Source organism: Mirounga angustirostris, unplaced genomic scaffold, assembly GCF_029215605.1.
Source record: "Mirounga angustirostris isolate CCGP_5_RB_7025 unplaced genomic scaffold, mMirAng1.0.hap1 SCAF_4, whole genome shotgun sequence".
Taxonomy (NCBI): domain Eukaryota; kingdom Metazoa; phylum Chordata; class Mammalia; order Carnivora; family Phocidae; genus Mirounga; species Mirounga angustirostris.
In genome coordinates, this window is record NW_026991712.1 from 48,151,232 (window position 1) to 48,169,790 (window position 18,559).

The following is an 18,559-nucleotide window of genomic DNA, read 5'->3' on the forward strand; positions in this document are numbered from 1 at the left end:
GTAACAGTGCAGATGGGAGAAGAGGCAGCTTGCTGAAAAGAGGATGAGAAAATAAAATGATAGTTATTCAGTTTCTAAATTTATACTCATCATAAACACGAATCATTATTTCCCCGTTGTGCTGATAACTTCCTTAGAGACTCTGTTCTTTATCTTGTATTACAGTTTTCTATAAACGTGTCCTTGAATTCTTTAAGGTCCATGTCTACTTTTCTTTTATATGACAGTATATTTAATACAGTTTTTATGCTAAGTTTTTGTTGAATGAGAATGACTATTGAGGAATAAATACTCAGTTTTACCTTGTATTGAATGGAACCTTAGTAGAGTATTATTATTCTTACATGTTTTTTACTTCTGTTTTTAGTGGTATGCAATCTGTATTAGTGATGTTGGAGATTATGAAGGCATCAAGGCTAAAATTGCAAATGCCTACATTATCAAGGAGCATTTTGAGGTACTGTTGAATTTTAAAAGGAATTAGTTTTTTAAATAAATTTCTGTTCCACTTATCTATTGCTGTAGAGCAAACCACCTAAAACTTAGAGGTCTAATGCAGTGACAGCTTATTTCTCAAAATTTTGTGGGTTAACTATGTAGTGGTGCTTCTGATGATCTGTTTGGTGTAGCTGAAGTCATTCATACTGCTGCCTTCACCTCTGACTTCAGCTAGAACAGAATGTACAAGATGGCCTCTTACATGACGGTTTCTCTCCACTTTTCTTTGCATTATTTAGTAGTCTAGCCCATGCTTCTTTACAGCATGGTAGCTGGCTTCCAGGAATGAACATTCCAAGATAAAATTCCAGTGCGCAAACTTTTATCAAGCTTCTTTCTGTTTTGCATCACACTTGGTAATATCCTGTGGACCTAAACAAGTCATGTAGCCAAGACCAGAGTATGTGGGAGGGAACTTTACAAGGTCCTGAATACCCTGAGTTGTGGTCTGGTGTAAAATCTAACACAATTGACAAACCACTCCCAATAATAATCGTACTATTTACAATTATTATCTCTGTGTATTTTGTGTTTTCATATTTTCCCCTAAAGTTACTTTTTTTCTTTTTTTTAAGATTTTATTTGTTTATTTGAAAGAGAGAGAGACACACAGCAAGAGAGGGAACACAAGCAGGGGGGAGTGGAAGAGGGAGAAGCAGGCTCCCCGCTGAGCAGGGAGCCTGATGTGGGGCTCGATCCCAGGACTCTGGGATCGTGACCTGAGCTGAAGGGAGATGCGCTACGACTGAGCCACCCAGGCGCCCCTAAAGTTACTTCTTTTATAGTAAGCTCTTCCTTAGATGCCAGATATTCTCCAGGAGTTTGTATATTTCATGATGTGCCATATACACTACCTCATTGTCCTAAACAAAACTAAACAAAAACTCCCGAAAAACTGCCACTAAAAATTCAGCATATTTATTTCTCTTTTGGTATTGTAGACCATCTCAAAAATACAGAAGAAGAGAATGTAATGGAAACATTCATAGGAAGAATGCTAGATAAACTGTCTAATAGCTTTTCTGAATTTTATGATTATAGTCTCAATTCTTATTTTACACAATGGGTAATAGAAAAGAACACTGGACTGGGAGTCAGGAGACCTAGCTTTTATTTTGGCATCAGTAGTATACATACACACACACACACACACACACGTATACGTGTGTATGCTGCATGTACATATATATTTTCAATTTAATAATATGCAACATTTTTCACATTTTAAGACCTTTCTTGAAATCAGATTGCATTATATAATCAGTGGTATCTTTTAATAGGCAATGCTTTTTTCTTTTCAATGATAGATATAATAATGATGTGTAGTAACTTTCATGGTTATCTTGGATTCTGTGAAATGTCATAATTTGCTCAGTGGCATTAAATAAATCACCTAAGTTATTCTGTACCATAGTATGTAGAAATATATGACAAATATCTTCCAATATAAATCATGAAAAATTACAGAAATATATTAATGGAAACAGAGGTTATAGATTATTTTTTAAAAACCAGTGTTTTCGGGCACCTGGGTGGCTCAGTCCATTAAGTGTCTGCCTTTGGCTCAGGTCATGATCCCAGGGCCCTGGGATCGAGCCCCACATTGGGCTCTCTGCTCAGCAGGGAGTCTGCTTCTCGTTCTGTCTGCTGCTCCCCCTGCTTATGCTCTCTCTGTCAAATGAATAAATAAAATCTTTAAAAAAATCGATGTTTTACAGATTTCAAAGTGTGTTAAGTATACATTAAAAATGATATTTAGTATTTACATACTAAAAAGATCATTTGTACTGTTATTCCTAATTCCACTATTATATCTAAAGCCATAAGGAATTACTATTTTTGGATTGTTGTTGTTTTTAAGATTTTAAATAATCTCTACACCCAACATGGGGCTCAAGCATGGTTCACCGACTGAGCCAGCCAGGTGCCCCTATCTTTGGATTGTTTTTGAAAACACTTAAACTAATGGCAAGAATTATAAAAGAAAGGGTTTGCTTGAGAGCAGCCCCTCTCAACCCATTCCATAAGAAAATTAAATTCCCTAAAGTATCCATTGCATGTTATGAATTAACTTCTCTCCCTTGCATCTAGAATGATACTAGCTCTATACCAATCTATACCTTGATAGATTGGAGAAAACAGTTATTCATATAATTTTTTGTAGGGTTTAATTTTCTAGTGGAACTCCAATTAGGAAAGGTTGCTTAGTGTATAAGTTGTGTATACTTTAAAACATATTTTGCTATAAATCATATCACTATTTAATGGAAAAGTAAAAAAAAGTCAGTGCTGATTCTTACTCATATTAATGAAGCAAGATTTCTGCTAAGTCATACTTGGTTATTAGCCTTATTCTAGCTATTACCTCTACTACTGCTAACATTAAATCAGCGTCAGTAATAAATTGGTACTTTGGAAAGTAAAATTATGCTGGTTATAGAAGATATTACTGTGTTAAATACCTCCTGTTACTTACTCATTTAATTTTTACCACAACTCTATTATGTAGGTATATTACTCTTACCGATTCTATAAAACAACAAACTCAGGCATGGCAAGAAGAGAGAACTTGCCAAGGTAAAAACTTGGAGCTGTGACTTGAACCCTGGTAGTCTGGCTTCAGAGCCCATACTGGTAACCAATCCAAATATTTTAAAATGTGTATCTCACACATTACTGACAGAAAGTGAAGATGTGGGCTTTAAGAAAAACGTAAGATAGGAGGTCTCAATTTTTTTAAAAGGGTCTTTTATTTTTAATAGGATTAACATTCATCTGAGATTTTTCTCAGTGGCTTTCGACAAAATAATGGATAAAAGGAAAAATAGTTGCTTTAAGGTTGTTCTGTAGTTTATGCTTTACATTAATTCACATAGGACTTTCATATAGTAAATAGAAATTAGGGAGACTTTATCAATGTATTTTACATTGTACATATTATTTTACTAATACATTCTGTGAATAAGTATTATTTATTTTTCCTTTGTAAGTATAGATGGTGAAGTTGAATGAAATGTACATACAGGAAGAAACTTTGTAAAAGTATTAAGTACTTTGATCTCCTTTTAGGAAAGAATACTATTTAATCCAGTATTCATATAGAACTTGCCAAAAAGAACCTCCTAATTTAGAAGAAACATTGAGAACTATAGATTACTGTTTTCAAAATTAGATTCATTTACAAATTTCATGTTTTTTCTCATATTGATAAATCCTGTTAGTTGCTGAACTTTATATAAATAGAGTTTAATACAAGTCATTAACAGTGTATTGAAATGAATTTAACCACATTGAAGAATGAAGAGGGGAAAAAAGTTGGTATTACCATAGAACAATTGAAATGCCAGGTTGCCAAAAAAAAAAAAATTTTTTTTTTTTTTTTAAAGATTTTATTTATTTGACAGAGAGAGACACAGCGAGAGAGGGAACACAAGCAGGGGGAGTGGGAGAGGGAGAAGCAGATCCTGGCTGAGCAGGGAGCCCGATGTGGGGCTCGATCCCAGGACCCTGGGATCATGACCTGAGCTGAAGGCAGACGCCTAATGACTGAGCCACCCAGGCACCCCACCAAAATGTTTTTTTTAAATCATGACTTTTGTTTTCATCAAACATAGTACTTACTTGTGTTTAGAAAACAAATATGATTGACTTTCTCATTTCTTGTTAGAAAGCAATTGAACTGAACCCAAAAGATGCTACCTCAATTCACCTTATGGGTATTTGGTAAGAACATTTCTTTAAATAAATATTTCAGTTGTAGTTAGTATGATCTTATTTTGTAGTATATAAAACAAGATGTAAAGTATTTAAAAGTATTTGGCATTCATGAATGTTTAATTATTATATTAACTAGCAGTTGTGATGTAACACTAAATTTGACTGTGATCATGTTAACCATTGTTATTCAGATCATTTAGAAATATGTATTAAAATGAAAAAGGCATTAAAACTTTTGCTAGACTTTGAAATTCCCTTTGTTGGGAAAGACTGTTCTTACTTACCAGGCTAAATGAAATTGGATTAATCTAACTATATAGCAATACAGTTCAATGCCCTAAGAGGGTCTTTACATATTCAAGGTGTCTCAAATGCAGTCTGCTCATATGAGGAATAATATAATCTGACTTTCAGTATCTTTCCACTTTAGTGTATTACATTTTGCTGGTATGAGCATACACTAATGTGTTTAAATGCTTGCTGATTTAAGAGTCTTTTTTTTTTTTTTTTTAAAGATTTTATTTATTTTGACAGAGAGAGACACAGCGAGAGAGGGAACACAAGCAGGGGGAGTGGGAGAGGGAGAAGCAGGCTTCCCGCTGAGCAGGGAGCCCGATGCGGAGCTTGATCCCAGGACCCTGGGACCATGACCTGAGCCGAAGGCAGACGCTTAATGACTGAGCCACCCAGGTGCCCCAAGTCTTTTTTTTTTTTTTAAAGATTATTTATTTATTTGAGAGTGAGTGAGTGAGAGAGAGCACAAGCAGGGGGAGAAGCAGACTCCCTGCTGAGCAGGGAGCCCAATGCGGGGCTTGATCCCAGGACCCCTAGGATCATGACCTGAGCCGAAGGCAGACACTTAACGGACTGAGACACCCAGGCGCCCCTTAAGAGTCTTTCTTGAGACAGGTTTGCTGCTATTTTCTTTGGGTGTAGTCTGCAGACCTGAATATTTTATTGTCTTAAAAATAAATGGCGTAGACAGCCCTATATCAGATTCTTAAAAAGGAGTTAAATATCCTTCAAGACAAAGGACGATATTAAACTAACAAAATGCTTACTGAGAACTAATATAATGGAGAGACAGTGCTAGGGAGGACACACGAATAAGATACAATGGCTACCTCAGGGAGTTCAGACCCTAGTCAAAGATGCAGTACCCCTACCTAGATCAGAAAGTTGTCAAGATCTTTGGATGTTAATCATTTGCCTCACTCTTTTATATAGGCAGACTTAAATTGTTGTTTGCCATTGTTATTTATACATATCATGTTTAGTTCTGTCATTTTTTTAAACTTCTCTGAGTTAGTTTTTCTTACTGGAAAAAATAGGGGTAATGATCCTAATCATTTAGTTCCTTGTAAGGAGTAGATGAGAGATAATCACTGAGCACCTGGAACAGAGTGAGCACTTAGTGATGAATGATATATACTGTTAATCATTACTAGTATTGTTGCTTATTACTTTAATCACAGGATACATCCTAATTGATGGATCAATATAAATCATTCTCTAGATAATTCAGTGGGAATATTAACCTGCTGGATATTATGTAAAGTGCAAAGTGTTTCAAGGTACAACAGAAGAAGATACCTTTTATATCTGTTAAGATGCTTAGTTTTCTGTAAGAGAAAAAAAGGTGCAATTGAGATGTATATGTTATTTCTTTATAGGTGTTACACATTTGCTGAAATGCCTTGGTATCAAAGAAGAATTGCTAAAATGCTGTTTGCAACTCCTCCTAGTTCCACCTATGAGGAGGTAGTGTGCTGTCCTTTGTTAAGCTAGTACTGATTTCTTAACTGCAGTGCCATTCTGCGGTGTTCAGATCTGGAGCTTTGGGCAGTGACGCCTTTGAGCACGTTTCTAACCATCCAGTGCAGCTATCTTATCACAAAGGCTTAATACTTATAATCTATGACTGGTGAGTGGTTTTTTTTTTTTAATTTAGGTGAGTGTCTGATGATTCTGGTATATTGTCGGCTATAATAATAGCTCATGCCTAAAATCTGCCATTGTTTTCTGTTTGAAATCTACACCATATAAAAGTCATAAAATAGAATAAGAAATTCAACAACTAATAGCATTAGTTTTACATATGTGTTCTACACACTAACAGTTATTTACCTGGAAAATCATGTATTTGTATAGATAAAGGAAGAATAATTATAACTTTTTTAGAAAGTGGGGTTGAAAGGCTTATACTCTTATATTTTCAAGGCCTTTTGCTTCCTTGTTGAAAATAAAATTTGGAAGGGATTTCTGGGCAAACATTTTGAGTAACTTACACCACTAAAATTTTCAGAGTAAGGAAATAAGGCCGTTGAAAAAGCTTTCCTAGTACCTGTGTCATGACAAGGAGCTATTTTTTCCTTCTGGCAGGCTATGGTGTAGAATTTGATACAAAAATATTTAGCTGAATAATCAGAACACAGTTGGGAAATATATATTGTTATTAAAAGAATGTATTTTAAGGAAAAAAGATACAGTCAGTCAGCTCTACTATAACAAATTAGTTATGTTCCTAGGAAACCAGACATTATAAAAACAGCTTAAATGGGAAAAAAAGGAACTAAGAGTTTCAGACTCACAATAACATTCTATGTTGGAATTTCAATAATAAAGGACTTTTAAAAAATTTATTGGTACAACCTATGTATCACTGAGTAAATTTAGCTTTTGATTTTATCAGGTTTTTATGGGTAGTGACTTATGACTTAAGAAGAGAAGGATCAAAATAGCTGAGTTGCATGTGATAATGTTCTTTCCTTTCTGCACTTGATGCTGGTTTGGTACAAGTTCTAAACAGCAATCAAGTTATTACTAGAAGTGGTCCATACACTGTAATCTGTGCTCTGATGATTTAATAATGTTCAATTTTGCTGTGTTAACTTACACTGTTGATGAATTGACCTTTAAGATGTTTTAATTTACTTCCTGACTTTTGAGGAAATGTTTTTTTAATATTGATTCTGTTATAACCCTTTTCATTATGTTTGGGCTCTTTGTGTTTTTAACAGGCATTAGGCTACTTTCACAGGGCAGAGCAAGGTAACATTTTTCTATTTCACATACTAGTGTACTTAAAATTGTGTGAATGCTTTATATATAATAGGAATTTTTATTTTTATTTTTATTTATTTGAGCGAGAGTATGAGCACAAGTGGGGGGAGGCAGAGGGAGAAGCAGACTCCCCACTGAGCAGGGAGCCTGATGTGGGGCTTGATCCCAGGATCATGGCCTAAACCGAAGCAGACGCTCAACTGACTGAGCCATACAGGCGCCCCGATATAATAGGAATTTTTAAAACAAAAATGTTACTTATTCTAATATACTTCTTTTTGCACTAGAGATTATCAGTTTTTTGTCTTTATTCAGTAAAAATCACCAGAGTAAGAAGTGGGCTGCTACTGAATTTAGAGCTACAGTTCTGGAATGGTCCTTTATTTGATATTATTCAATTTTCTTTTTTGAGAGGAGGCTTTGACAAGTTAATGGTCTTATTTAAGATTACACAGCTGATTAGAAACATTTATTTAAATGTTTAAAAAATTTTTTTGAGGTATATATTATAATTGACATAACAGTAGTTTCAGGTGTATAGCATAAGGATTCAATATTTGCATATGTTGTAAAATGGTTATAATAGTAGTTAATACCTGTCACATTACATTTAAAAAAAATTTTTTTTCTAAGATTTACCCTTTCTCTTCAAAAAGCATTTAAATGAGAGATCTTGTTTTTAAACCAGGCCAGTTTTTGCTTTGTTGCAAATATTGTCTTCTTTTATGAAGAGTTTCATGTCACCCTGGCTTTGAAGAAATGGCCAGTCTACAAAACTGACACCAGCCCATCCCAAGTTCATCCTTTTTAATATTAATAGCACAAACTAGAAGAGTAAAGGACATAAGCATATGTTACCAAATACACCAAAAGAAAACCATTGCAATTCTATTTCTATAAAATTAGATGAAAATTAAAGACTATGTATTAGAGAGCCTACTCATACGGATTTGTTGAGATGTTTTTAGGATAGCAAAAAAATTTTTTTTTTTTAATTTCTTCTAAAGAATTATGTCTGAATGTTAAACTATGTCAGTAATATTCTGATTTGCTCTGTTACTGCCTTCCACTGCTAACCTGTTGTGATAGTAGTTTTTATATCATGAATATGAATCTGGGAATAAAGTTTCCTCAAAGGGATTTAGGAGCATAACTGCAAAGTAAAAATAGGGCCTTAGAGAATTAAGCGTTTGGGGTGTTGAGAAAAACATGGTCAGTTAACTCCAGTCATCCTCCAGGTTTTTACCCTATAGGTCAGTTCCTCCAGGCGGTCTTTTTTTATGGACCATATCTGGTTTAGAAGCTCCTCCTAGGCTCTTAGTACCTGTTACTTCCCCCATCATAGCCCTTATCACTCCATAGTATGAGTATGTGAGTTGTGAGTATTGTTTACATGTCTAAGACTAAGTTCAGGAATGATGCAGGCTTTGTCATTTTGTTCACAATTTGTTCCTCAGTGCTTAGCATAACGCTATCAAATTTGCTGAATTACTGAATAAACAGATGCATGGATGAACCCCAAGGAAACTTTAAGTACATCTACACAACATCTCATAAATATGTTCAAATTAAAGAAGTAAAACAATTTTGGGTTAAGAAGCAAATGGAGTTAACCATAAATTATACCCAGGGAAAAGTGTGCTTTAAATATAGAAGGTCCCAGGTTGATGATAGGAATCTGTATAAAGAATGAAGTTAGTGAGACAGTCCCATGCTTTCATAGGCTTTTTGTTCAGTTTTCCCTGAGCCAAGAATGTTCTCCACTTTTCTGTTAAAATCCTGTTCAGCCGCCAAGGCAGCCCAGATGTAACTTCTTAGTTTCTCTGTTTTCTCATAAATGTGTACTTTAAAATGTGTACACCTGTCAAAGCATTTCTATCATTCTTCTTTTACATTTAGTTATGCTTGTTTACCTCTCCTCTTCATTACAAATTCCGAAAGAACAGTCTTTGTTAAATCTGTATTTGAGTATAACCCACATACAGTAAATGTTAATCAAATGTATGTATGTACACTTGACCCTTAAACAATGAGGGGGTAGGGGTCCCGACCCCCTGCATAGTTGAGAATCTGCATATAATTAACTTTTGGCTCCCCTAAAAGTTAACTACTTACGTAGTCTACTATTGACCGGAGCATAATACTGATAACATAAACAGTTGTTTAAAATAAAATGTATTTTGTATGTTCTATGTATTATAAACTGTATTCCAACAATACAGTAAGCTAGAGAAAATGTTAATAAGAGAAAATACAATTACAGCACTTTACTGTATTTATGGGAAAAAAAAAAAACAACTCTGCATTTATTTGGACCTGCACGGTTCAAAACTGGGTTAAAGGTCAAATGCATATATATCATGATTTCGTTCATTCATACAGCATATATGTATTGGGTGCATGTTATGTTCTAGGTACTTAGGATATATCAGGGAATAAAAGACATTAATAAAAAGAGAATCCCTATCCTTATAGAGCATACATTCTACCAGGAACCTCAGATTCTCATCTATTAAATGGAGTACCTATTTTATAAAATTGTATGAAAATGAGAAATGTAATAGAATGCCTAGCACATAGCACTGAATAAATGGTACTTTACCAATATTTTTTTGAGATTGTAATAGTTGAACAAAAGAGAATTTTAGTTAGCCTAATCTTATATTGACCACAAATTTATTATTAGAATTTAGACTGAAGAAACTGAGCCTTTAAAAATAAAAACAGTTCTGTTTCATCTGAAATAAATTTTTCTTTTTTATGTACAGTGGATCCAAACTTCTACAGCAAAAACTTGCTTCTTTTAGGAAAGACATATTTGAAGTTACACAATAAAAAGCTTGCTGCCTTCTGGCTAATGAAAGCCAAGGACTATCCAGCACACACAGAGGAGGATAAACAGGTGAGGTATCTCCCAATAAATTAAGGCAGATAGGTTTCTGAGGCGCACTATTAAATAAAGGTGAATTAAGAACTTCTTTAAAAGTATAATTTGTCTAAATGTATATTGTTGAAAACAGTAGTGTGCATTTCAAATTAAACTCATTAACATTTCTGTTAATTTCCGTATAGCAAGTGTTTAGTTACTGTCAACAGATGTTATGAATTACTTGCTGCCTTATTCCTGTTTGACATACATGACAGATCAAATAAGATTTCTAAAATAAAAGGCAAACGATGTGTAGTAATGTGGAAGAATTCTCTAAGAGTCTTACCCAGTCCCTGTTCAGTTTTATTTTTACAATGTGCTACCCTGGTTTTTGGGGACGCTTAGAAACCACAGCCCACTTTATGAACTTATTAGATTTTGCAAGTTGATAGCTATACTGTACTATTTATTTATAACATGTGTTTTTCCATTTTAGATACAGACAGAAGCTGCTCAGTTGCTTACAGGTTTCAGTGATAAGAATTGAGAATTTTTCAGAGAAGAAAGCACATGAAATATCTAAGAAACATTGCCTTTTCATCAAATTACAAAGATAATACATAAACAGTAACTGTTCTATGGCTCTTTTCTCAGTTCCTTTAATGTAACCATTTAACAAATTAAATATACAAAATTCTAAGTTTCTTCACAGATAACAAAAGAAATAATTACAAAAAGATTGGTAGAAACTTCTCCCTGGCTCAGAGGCAGAGATATTGCACATTTAGGACACCAGCAATACAAAGTGGTATAAGATTTCTAAGGAGGATGGATCACAGCAGAATGGGAGATCAAGAAAAAGCTTTGTGGAAGAGGTTTCATTGGGGGTGTGCATTGTCAAATTGGACTGATGCAAAGTTGAAATCTTGCAGAGAAGGTGCAGTGAAAATTAGGTTGTTAGGATGTTGAGGGTTCTTGGTATAAAGTTGTTAAGTGATGGATCTTGGAACCAACCTGCATAAGGAAAAACCTTGTCAGGAGAGGACAGAAAATGGAGTGATTTTTTTTTTTTTTTTTAATGTGACATAGTCTCACAAGTGGAGGATTGATTTTGTCACTAGACAAAGCCCAATTCTCTTCCCTAATAATGGTGAAAGGAACACAGAATTAAAGGGTGAAATAGAAATGAAGATGTTTTAAATAGGCAGGACGGTATTACTTGAGGCTGGGATGCCACCACTGCAGAACTTTTATAAAAAGGATTATCTTGAATGTCACTTAGATAAATCAAGAGTGCATGCATAGGTGGGTTTTCCCCAAAGGATTTGGGAATCGTAATGTTAACAGTGAACTGAGCGGGTGTGGGCTGTTTCTGTTATCACGTATATTTTCAAACAAAAAGGAAAACAAAGTCCTGGACTCATCTCCAATTGCTAATCTGCTATATTTTACTGTTATGTGTGTATATTTTCATATATATGTTATTTCTAAACTTCTGAAATTGTAGGCAACATACTTCATCCCTAAATATTTCAGCATGCATGGTCTCAGAATAAGGACATCCTTCTAAACAAAAACCCGTTAGTACAACAAAAAGGTAACAGTAATTTTTTAAAATCATCTCTAATACCAGCCATATTCGTATTTTCTCAGATGTCCCAGGAATGTCTTACACTTTTAAAAACCAGGATCCAATCAGTCATATATTATATTTGATTTTCTGCCTTAGTTTTTAAAAATCTAGAAGAGTTCTTCCATCTTTTTTTTTTTTTAAATCCCACCATTCATTGACTTTTTGAAGAGGCCAGTGCAATTATCTTAGATTGTCCCTCATACCAGATTTGCCTTACCCCACTTTGAGAAACACTGTTCCATCTTATTTTCAGTGACTCTGTTTACTTCTATGTATGTTAAATCTTCTTTGCCTAATTTTTTATCATTTCTCTGATTTTTCTTTTTACCTCTTTCATTTTCTTGGCTCTTTGAATTTGTCTTCCATGTCCCTTACTTTTGATTTTCTTCCTCAGATACATTTTGTCTTCAATTTTGAGATGTTTGTCTTTTTCTTCCATTTTTTTTTCCTGATTTCATTCAGCAGGCATTTCACATTTTCATGTAGTTTGTCCAGTTCTGAGTTTTTGAATTTCTAATTTGATTTTTTTTTTTGGTATCTATATTTACACTTAACTCATTAGTATATTGTGTTAATAACAGTTTTTTTCTGTTTTGAGCATCTTCATCCATCTGAAATTTTCTCCTTTTTAATTTTCTCTGTAGAGTGACTTTCAATATTTTCTGGTGATTTTTGTATGTGTGTTTTGCATTACCAGCAGTACCAGGTAATCAAATGGGAAGTGAAGGGTTTGGATTTGTTCAAGAATAATCTCTATGAAGTAGTTTTTGTGAAATGAGGTATCTTTCAGTAATAAAGCCTTTTATGGGTAGGATCTGTCTTCTGATATTTTATAGTGCTTTAAAAAATCTTTTTTGCTTTGAAATCATTATAGATTCATAGGAAGTTGGGGAAAAAAAGGTAGAGATCCCAGAGGTAAACCTGTAACTACAGTACAATATCAAAACCAGGTAATTGGTATAACCCATAGATCTTACTCAGATTTTACTTCTAAATGCTCTCACTTGTGTGTGTGTGTGTTCTATGTAATTTTGTCACATGTAGGTTTTTTTAACTGCCACTACAATCAAGATATAGCTGTTCCACCAAATCACATATATCCCTAGGGCTATCCCTTTGTGGTCACACCCATCCACTTTCCCTCCCTACCACCATCCCTAATCCTAGTAACCACTAATTTCAGGAATGTTAAATAAATGGAATCAGATTATGTGACCTTTTGAGAACTGGCCTTTTTCATCTGACCTAATTCCTTTGAGATCCATCTAAATATAGTCAGTAGTTGATTCCTTTGTACTGCTGATTATATTTCACTGTATTAGTGTACCTGTTTATTTAACCATTCACTGAAGGTCATTTAAGCTGTTCCAGTCTTTGACTCCTATGCACATTGGGTACAGGTTATATCAACGTCCAATTTATAGAGCTGTTATTTTCCCTTTTTTCCCCTTTTAAACTAAGGGATAGCTAGCTCCCTTCTCCAAGATGTGGTACATTCCTAAGATTCTGATTGTCTGCACTTTGTCTCTTCCTTTTGAATTCCCAGGAGTCTGATTCACCAGGTCTTACACTGGTTGGTGGCATTTCCTCACTCACAGTGAGACCTATTACTTCTGGGAACAAACCCTAGGACCCCATTATTCTCCTGTGCAGTCCCTACTTAACTGTTGTGTTCCAGATATGACCGCTAGTTTGAGACGCTTATTTCCCCACATGCATGTGAACAGAAGTTTGTAGTAGTCTGTCTTGTAAACATATGGATGTTTGTATAATTATATATATAATTATAATCACCCATTGGTGATAATAATTACCTCACCTTGTAGATATGTTTACTTCCTTTGAGGATTGAGAATAAATCTGGATTTGGAAAGTGGCTACACTATAAAAAATCTGAAAGCTCTCAGTTAACTTATTAGCAAAATTTTCCCAACTGAGCGTTTAATCATAGACTGTGAACTAGCTCTGGACTTTGTAAAAATGACTCACTTATCTGTAAAATAAGCATCATTACAACAAAGAAGAAGCAAAAACACACCAGTTTTTTTGAAATTATGAAATCAAATTATGTTGTGCCTGTTACCCATTCATTGGGCTCAGTTTGGTGGTGGTGAGTGTCACTGAAATGAAATAACAGTATGAATCTGTCTCTGAGCCTCATTCTTTGCCTGTCTCTTCATTTCAGGCATAGTGAGCCTGTCTAGCCCAGCACAGGACAAGGATGGGAAAAGAGGAGAGAAGGTGAGAGGTAGCCCACATCCTTGGTTTCTCATTGCCACCTGAGTATATGAATTAAGACATAATAAATCCTGCCTGTAGGCCTGGTTTTCTGTCTTGGGTTTGAAATGTGGAAGGCCCTGAGTTCTCCAAAATAGCCTTCTTCAGAAAGCTGGTTTGGTCTCTGTAGGTTCTGTGTAGCCTCAACTGGTATAGAATAATTTCTTACCTGAAGGGAGGAGAGAGGATCGGCACCCTGAAAGCCTCTTGTCTTCGGTCAGATCTGCTAAATGGTATTCTCACATTCTCACCTCCACTGAATGATGTTCATCAATAACCTCTGTCATGTCATGGCAAAATTTATTGAGCAGTGGTGCTTTCTATGGCATAATTTAGCCCTTTTGAAGATTGGTCACCCTCTATCACATAATGTCATATACATTAGTACTTATTTTTAATTCTTTATGTTTCAAGATAGCCCAGTGTCAGATTAGGATTTGGGAAAAGAGTCTATTCAACATAGTGGATCACTGCCTTTATTTCATCTTTACTATGAACTTTGAATAGAAGTGCAGAACACAATCTAATATGTAGAAAAATAAAATTTTGGCAAAACAAAAACTGTTTAGGGAAATTAAATTGTATACTAGTATTTTCCATATGTACTTAGCAGTTAAATATGTTACAGATAACATTGTAAGATGTCAGTTCATGGTTATAAAAAAAATTTTAACTTCCTGAAATTTACACTGCATACTGAAATGATACAAATGGAAATTGAAATTTTTGTTATTAACAAGGAAGCCCAGTTTGCTAAAATAGCATTAATATCATTCACATCAGATTTTAATTTGTTATACATCTTCGAGTTCAGCAAATGCCCTTGATAATGAAAAATTAAAAAAGTTATTAGGACAAAAATAATGTTTTGATCTATGTAAAAAGGGGGGGTGGGGACCAAAAGATTCTTTAGTATGCTTATATAGTTCAGATCATAAAATTTTCATGAAATTAAGAGGAATGAAGATACATGAACACTAAAATAGAAAATAGTTTTCATTTGAGTGTTCAAATGCTTATACAACTCTTCAGTCCATCTGGTTTTATAAAACCAAAACTCTGAACACAAAAGCAGAAATGTTCACATTACCTTATTATATGTTCCTAAGTATCAAACTGCATCAATTTATTATGAATTAAATTTAAAGAACAGCACAGATTTAAAAACAAAAGTACGTAAGTACCTGATTCTTTTTAACTCCACAAATACCTAGCATCCCAAAGTAACATGTAAACAAACAAACCTCTTTGCTGCTTAATGAATTCTTTCCAATCTCTAGAATAAACTAAATGGCATCGGCTATAGTGTATGACTTATGCGTACGTTATGGTTTCATTCATTACTTTGACTGTATTAGTGATGTAGCAAAGAGGGAAAATTTTCAACTATTGTATTTATTTAAAACGAACTGACAGGTTCAAATGCCTGTCTTCAGAAAAGCCAGCAGCATTTTTTAACATACTCAAAGTAAGATTTGGCCTAAGCCCTTAATACCTTCCTGAACAGCCATGCAACTAAACACCCTCAAAAGGTGTTACATAAGGGAGAAGATCATGAAGCAATTTGTACTTTTTCCTCTGGATACTAGAAACAAGGTAAAGCAAATCCAGATTTTTTTTTTTTGAATGAACGGCTGTCATGTTTAATATACTCAGAGCTCTATAAAACTAGAGCCACTATCATATATGCTTATATAGATATATACTTATTTTTAATAAAGTCTCTTGCTTGCTTCAAAATTTAAGGATGATCTTTTTCCTGGTCAGTCACTTCAAGGGAACAATAAATAAAGTAGAAAAGGATGAACTGTTTTGCATATTTCTGTGGAAGAACGGAAAACATTTATACTTTGAGAGGTTCAGAAAATTCACTGTACAGAATGAACAGCTTCTATACACTATCTGTGCAATTTTTCTTGGCTGGGGTATTTAAATGCAAGAGCTCCTCCAAGACAAGAAGCCACATTCATTCTTGTCCAAATCCCTCTGTCTCTTCTATTGCAAAAAGAAGTTTTTCCTTTAGTTGTTCATAACTCTTATATGGTGGTAGATCCAAGCGATTAAAACTGAACAAAAACAGAAACAGATGTGTTTTCAATAAAACAAACTCTAAACAGATTTCTAATACAATATTTCTTAAAGCACATTTGAAAAACTAAATGGATAGAGGAAGACAAAAATTTTGCCAGAAGTATTATAACAATTTACTATTATATTATTTAATACTAACACATACAGATTTCTTACGGCAAGCTACTGAAATGAAGACTTGCTCATAAAAATATTTTAACATTTCCCAGAGAAAACTGGAATTACAAGTTGTCACAAGTCCCCCTAACTTTCTCTTGGGTTTTTAAGAGTCCATTTCTTTCATTCACTTACCAGTTATTAAGAATCTATTAGATATTTTTCTGGGAGCTAGTGATAAAGTGAGGAAAAACTACAGTCCCTGTCCTCATAGAACTTATATTCTGGGGTAGAGAGCGCCAACAAATACATACTTTTGTCTTTTCATTCCTGCCAGACTCAAAGAATTCCCTGTGCTGAGTTCAACTGGATGGGGGTTGGCGGGGTAGGGGTGGGGGGTCCAGTCCCCACTCTAAGTGTCTAGTAAAACAGCTCTAATGTAGTTAAAACTGTTCTGTATTTTCATTTTCTTATATGGAAAGTTCTAGATTATCCAGGTTCCCTCCTACCACCCCATCCCATCTGCCCTTGTCCCAACTCCTGTGTAAGAGTCAGGAAACCTGATAAGAACCTTTTGAAACAAGGCAGCCAATTAAAATGGTGTTCTTCTCGGACCATTTTATTTTCTTTGTATGAAAAGTTAAATATATTAAATGGTAGCAATTAAGCAGACCGTGTACGTACCTTCTCTGCTCCCCCCACTTCATGCTTCAAAGTACACTGATAGCAGAGGTCAAGAAAATATCTAACAATCTGTCAACTTTCTAGTTCTTACATCTTTTATATAAAGCCTCCTCAAATTCTGTCATTCTTTCTACTGAATCTCTAGCCTTCTATCACTGCCAGAGATACTTTCCTCAAAAGACATGCCAGTTTAAAAAAACCTTTGCTGTGCTCGCTTTGGCAGCACATATACTAAAATTGGAATGATAGAGATTAGCATGGCCCCTGCCCCAGGAGGACACGTGAAGTGTTCCATTAAAAAAAAAAAAACCTAAGCTTTGCTGCTTCTAATTCCTATGGATTGAAGGTGTGGGGTAAGGAAGCTTCCCATGTTGTTTGGTATAGCCCCGTATCAACTTATTTAATGTTCTCCAAGAACATTAGACAAAAGACACACTTTTGTCTTATGACATGTTCTACTCTCTCATAATGTGGAATACCTTTTCTAAGAATCAGTCCAAATGCTACAACTTCCTTCTTTCCATCCAAGAATTTTCCTTGAGCGTCTTTAATATAGACTTAATTCTCCTTTCCATAAGTTACTTTTATTTCTCCTTTGGCATTTACTTTACTCTGTATTATGACTGACTGGTTTCTTCCATTAGGTTCTAAAACCCATGAGGGGCAGTCTTCCCTACTCTCCTAACCCATTTAGTAAAATGTTGAGCTGAACTACATAAAAAAGTAGATTATCTGAAAACATCCAAAACAGGGTTCTGTTTTAAGACATTAGCCAAAGGATGGAGACGTACTAAAATCTATTCATCTCTGAGTACTTACTATGTGGATATCAGAATACTGTTTTAAGTTTTAGTTTAGCTTTTGTTTCAGTTCCAGCTTTGAGTCAGATTTGCTACTTTACTTTCTATCTATCTAAAGGGAAGATACTAATACCTTTCCAATGGACTAAGGGAACAGTACCCTGTTGGCTTGCTGTACCACTGTATATAGCCTGAGGAACCCCTACTCAAAGTCGCCACCTCAAAAAGCAAAACATTGGAGATGACAGCACAACTCCATCTGAGACTTAGCAAGACGACTTTCACCATAGACTGCAGCACTGCCTACCTTCGTCACTACTAAAAACTCAAGTGTCTCTGGATCATAACTGTAATTCCACTGATCTGAATTAAATCCCTACCTCTTCCCTGTCCTCCACCTCAGACACTCCATTCTTCCAAACTTCTATTTTATGACTTGCAGTTTTCTACAGTCTGAATAACTCCTCTCTTGCCTTAGCTAAAAATCCAGCTAGTCTGAAACATACCATTTCCCCTGCGGCCAGTCAACAAAACTCTCCTCTGAGGCACAATCTAGCTATGCAACCTTCTTTCTGAACTTTTTGCTATCCTGTTGATTTCTTGGTCATATTCCTTTCATTCACTGAAAGCTTTGACACCTGGTTCATGTCCTCCTCTCATTCACTTGGATGATATGCAACAGCCATGCATGGCCTTCCAGTTCTCATCTTTAGTGACCTGTTCCTCTACTCCAGTTCCTGACTTCAAGCTAACACCTTGAACCCTATCATCACCAGTAAAGGAAATTTTTAATTAAAAAACTATTCTGTTTCCAGCTTCCTTCAATTAAAA

At 34.8% G+C, this 18,559-nt stretch overlaps 2 protein-coding genes and 1 pseudogene across 10 annotated transcripts in view; 2 read left to right on the plus strand and 1 right to left on the minus strand.

The window, feature by feature from the left end:
* RMDN1 (regulator of microtubule dynamics 1) overlaps window positions 1-18,559 on the plus strand; it is a 61,641-nt gene that overhangs the window by 35,908 nt on the left and 7,174 nt on the right. For 3 of the 6 annotated variants that reach the window (XM_045896284.2, XM_045896289.3, XM_045896287.3), the window contains exons 5-10: window positions 368-457; window positions 4,166-4,221; window positions 5,889-5,976; window positions 7,236-7,266; window positions 10,047-10,180; window positions 10,644-12,591. In XM_045896284.2, the coding sequence (XP_045752240.1) occupies window positions 368-457; window positions 4,166-4,221; window positions 5,889-5,976; window positions 7,236-7,266; window positions 10,047-10,180; window positions 10,644-10,694 (450 nt within the window). In that variant the 3' untranslated portion in view covers window positions 10,695-12,591. Of the gene's footprint in view, window positions 1-367; window positions 458-4,165; window positions 4,222-5,888; window positions 6,140-7,235; window positions 7,267-10,046; window positions 10,181-10,643; window positions 12,592-12,654; window positions 13,769-13,965; window positions 14,022-18,559 lie in introns of those variants that run through there. The other 3 variants (XR_010410613.1, XM_045896285.3, XR_010410614.1) reach the window with 3 other exon arrangements.
* WWP1 (WW domain containing E3 ubiquitin protein ligase 1) overlaps window positions 14,518-18,559 on the minus strand; it is a 114,285-nt gene continuing 110,243 nt past the window's right edge. For all 4 annotated transcript variants that reach the window (XM_045896282.2, XM_045896283.2, XM_045896277.2 and 1 more), the window contains one exon: window positions 14,518-16,123. In XM_045896282.2, the coding sequence (XP_045752238.2) occupies window positions 16,024-16,123 (100 nt within the window). In that variant the 3' untranslated portion in view covers window positions 14,518-16,023. The remainder of the gene's footprint in view (window positions 16,124-18,559) is intronic.
* Window positions 17,136-17,229, plus strand: LOC123860672 (U6 spliceosomal RNA; annotated as a pseudogene).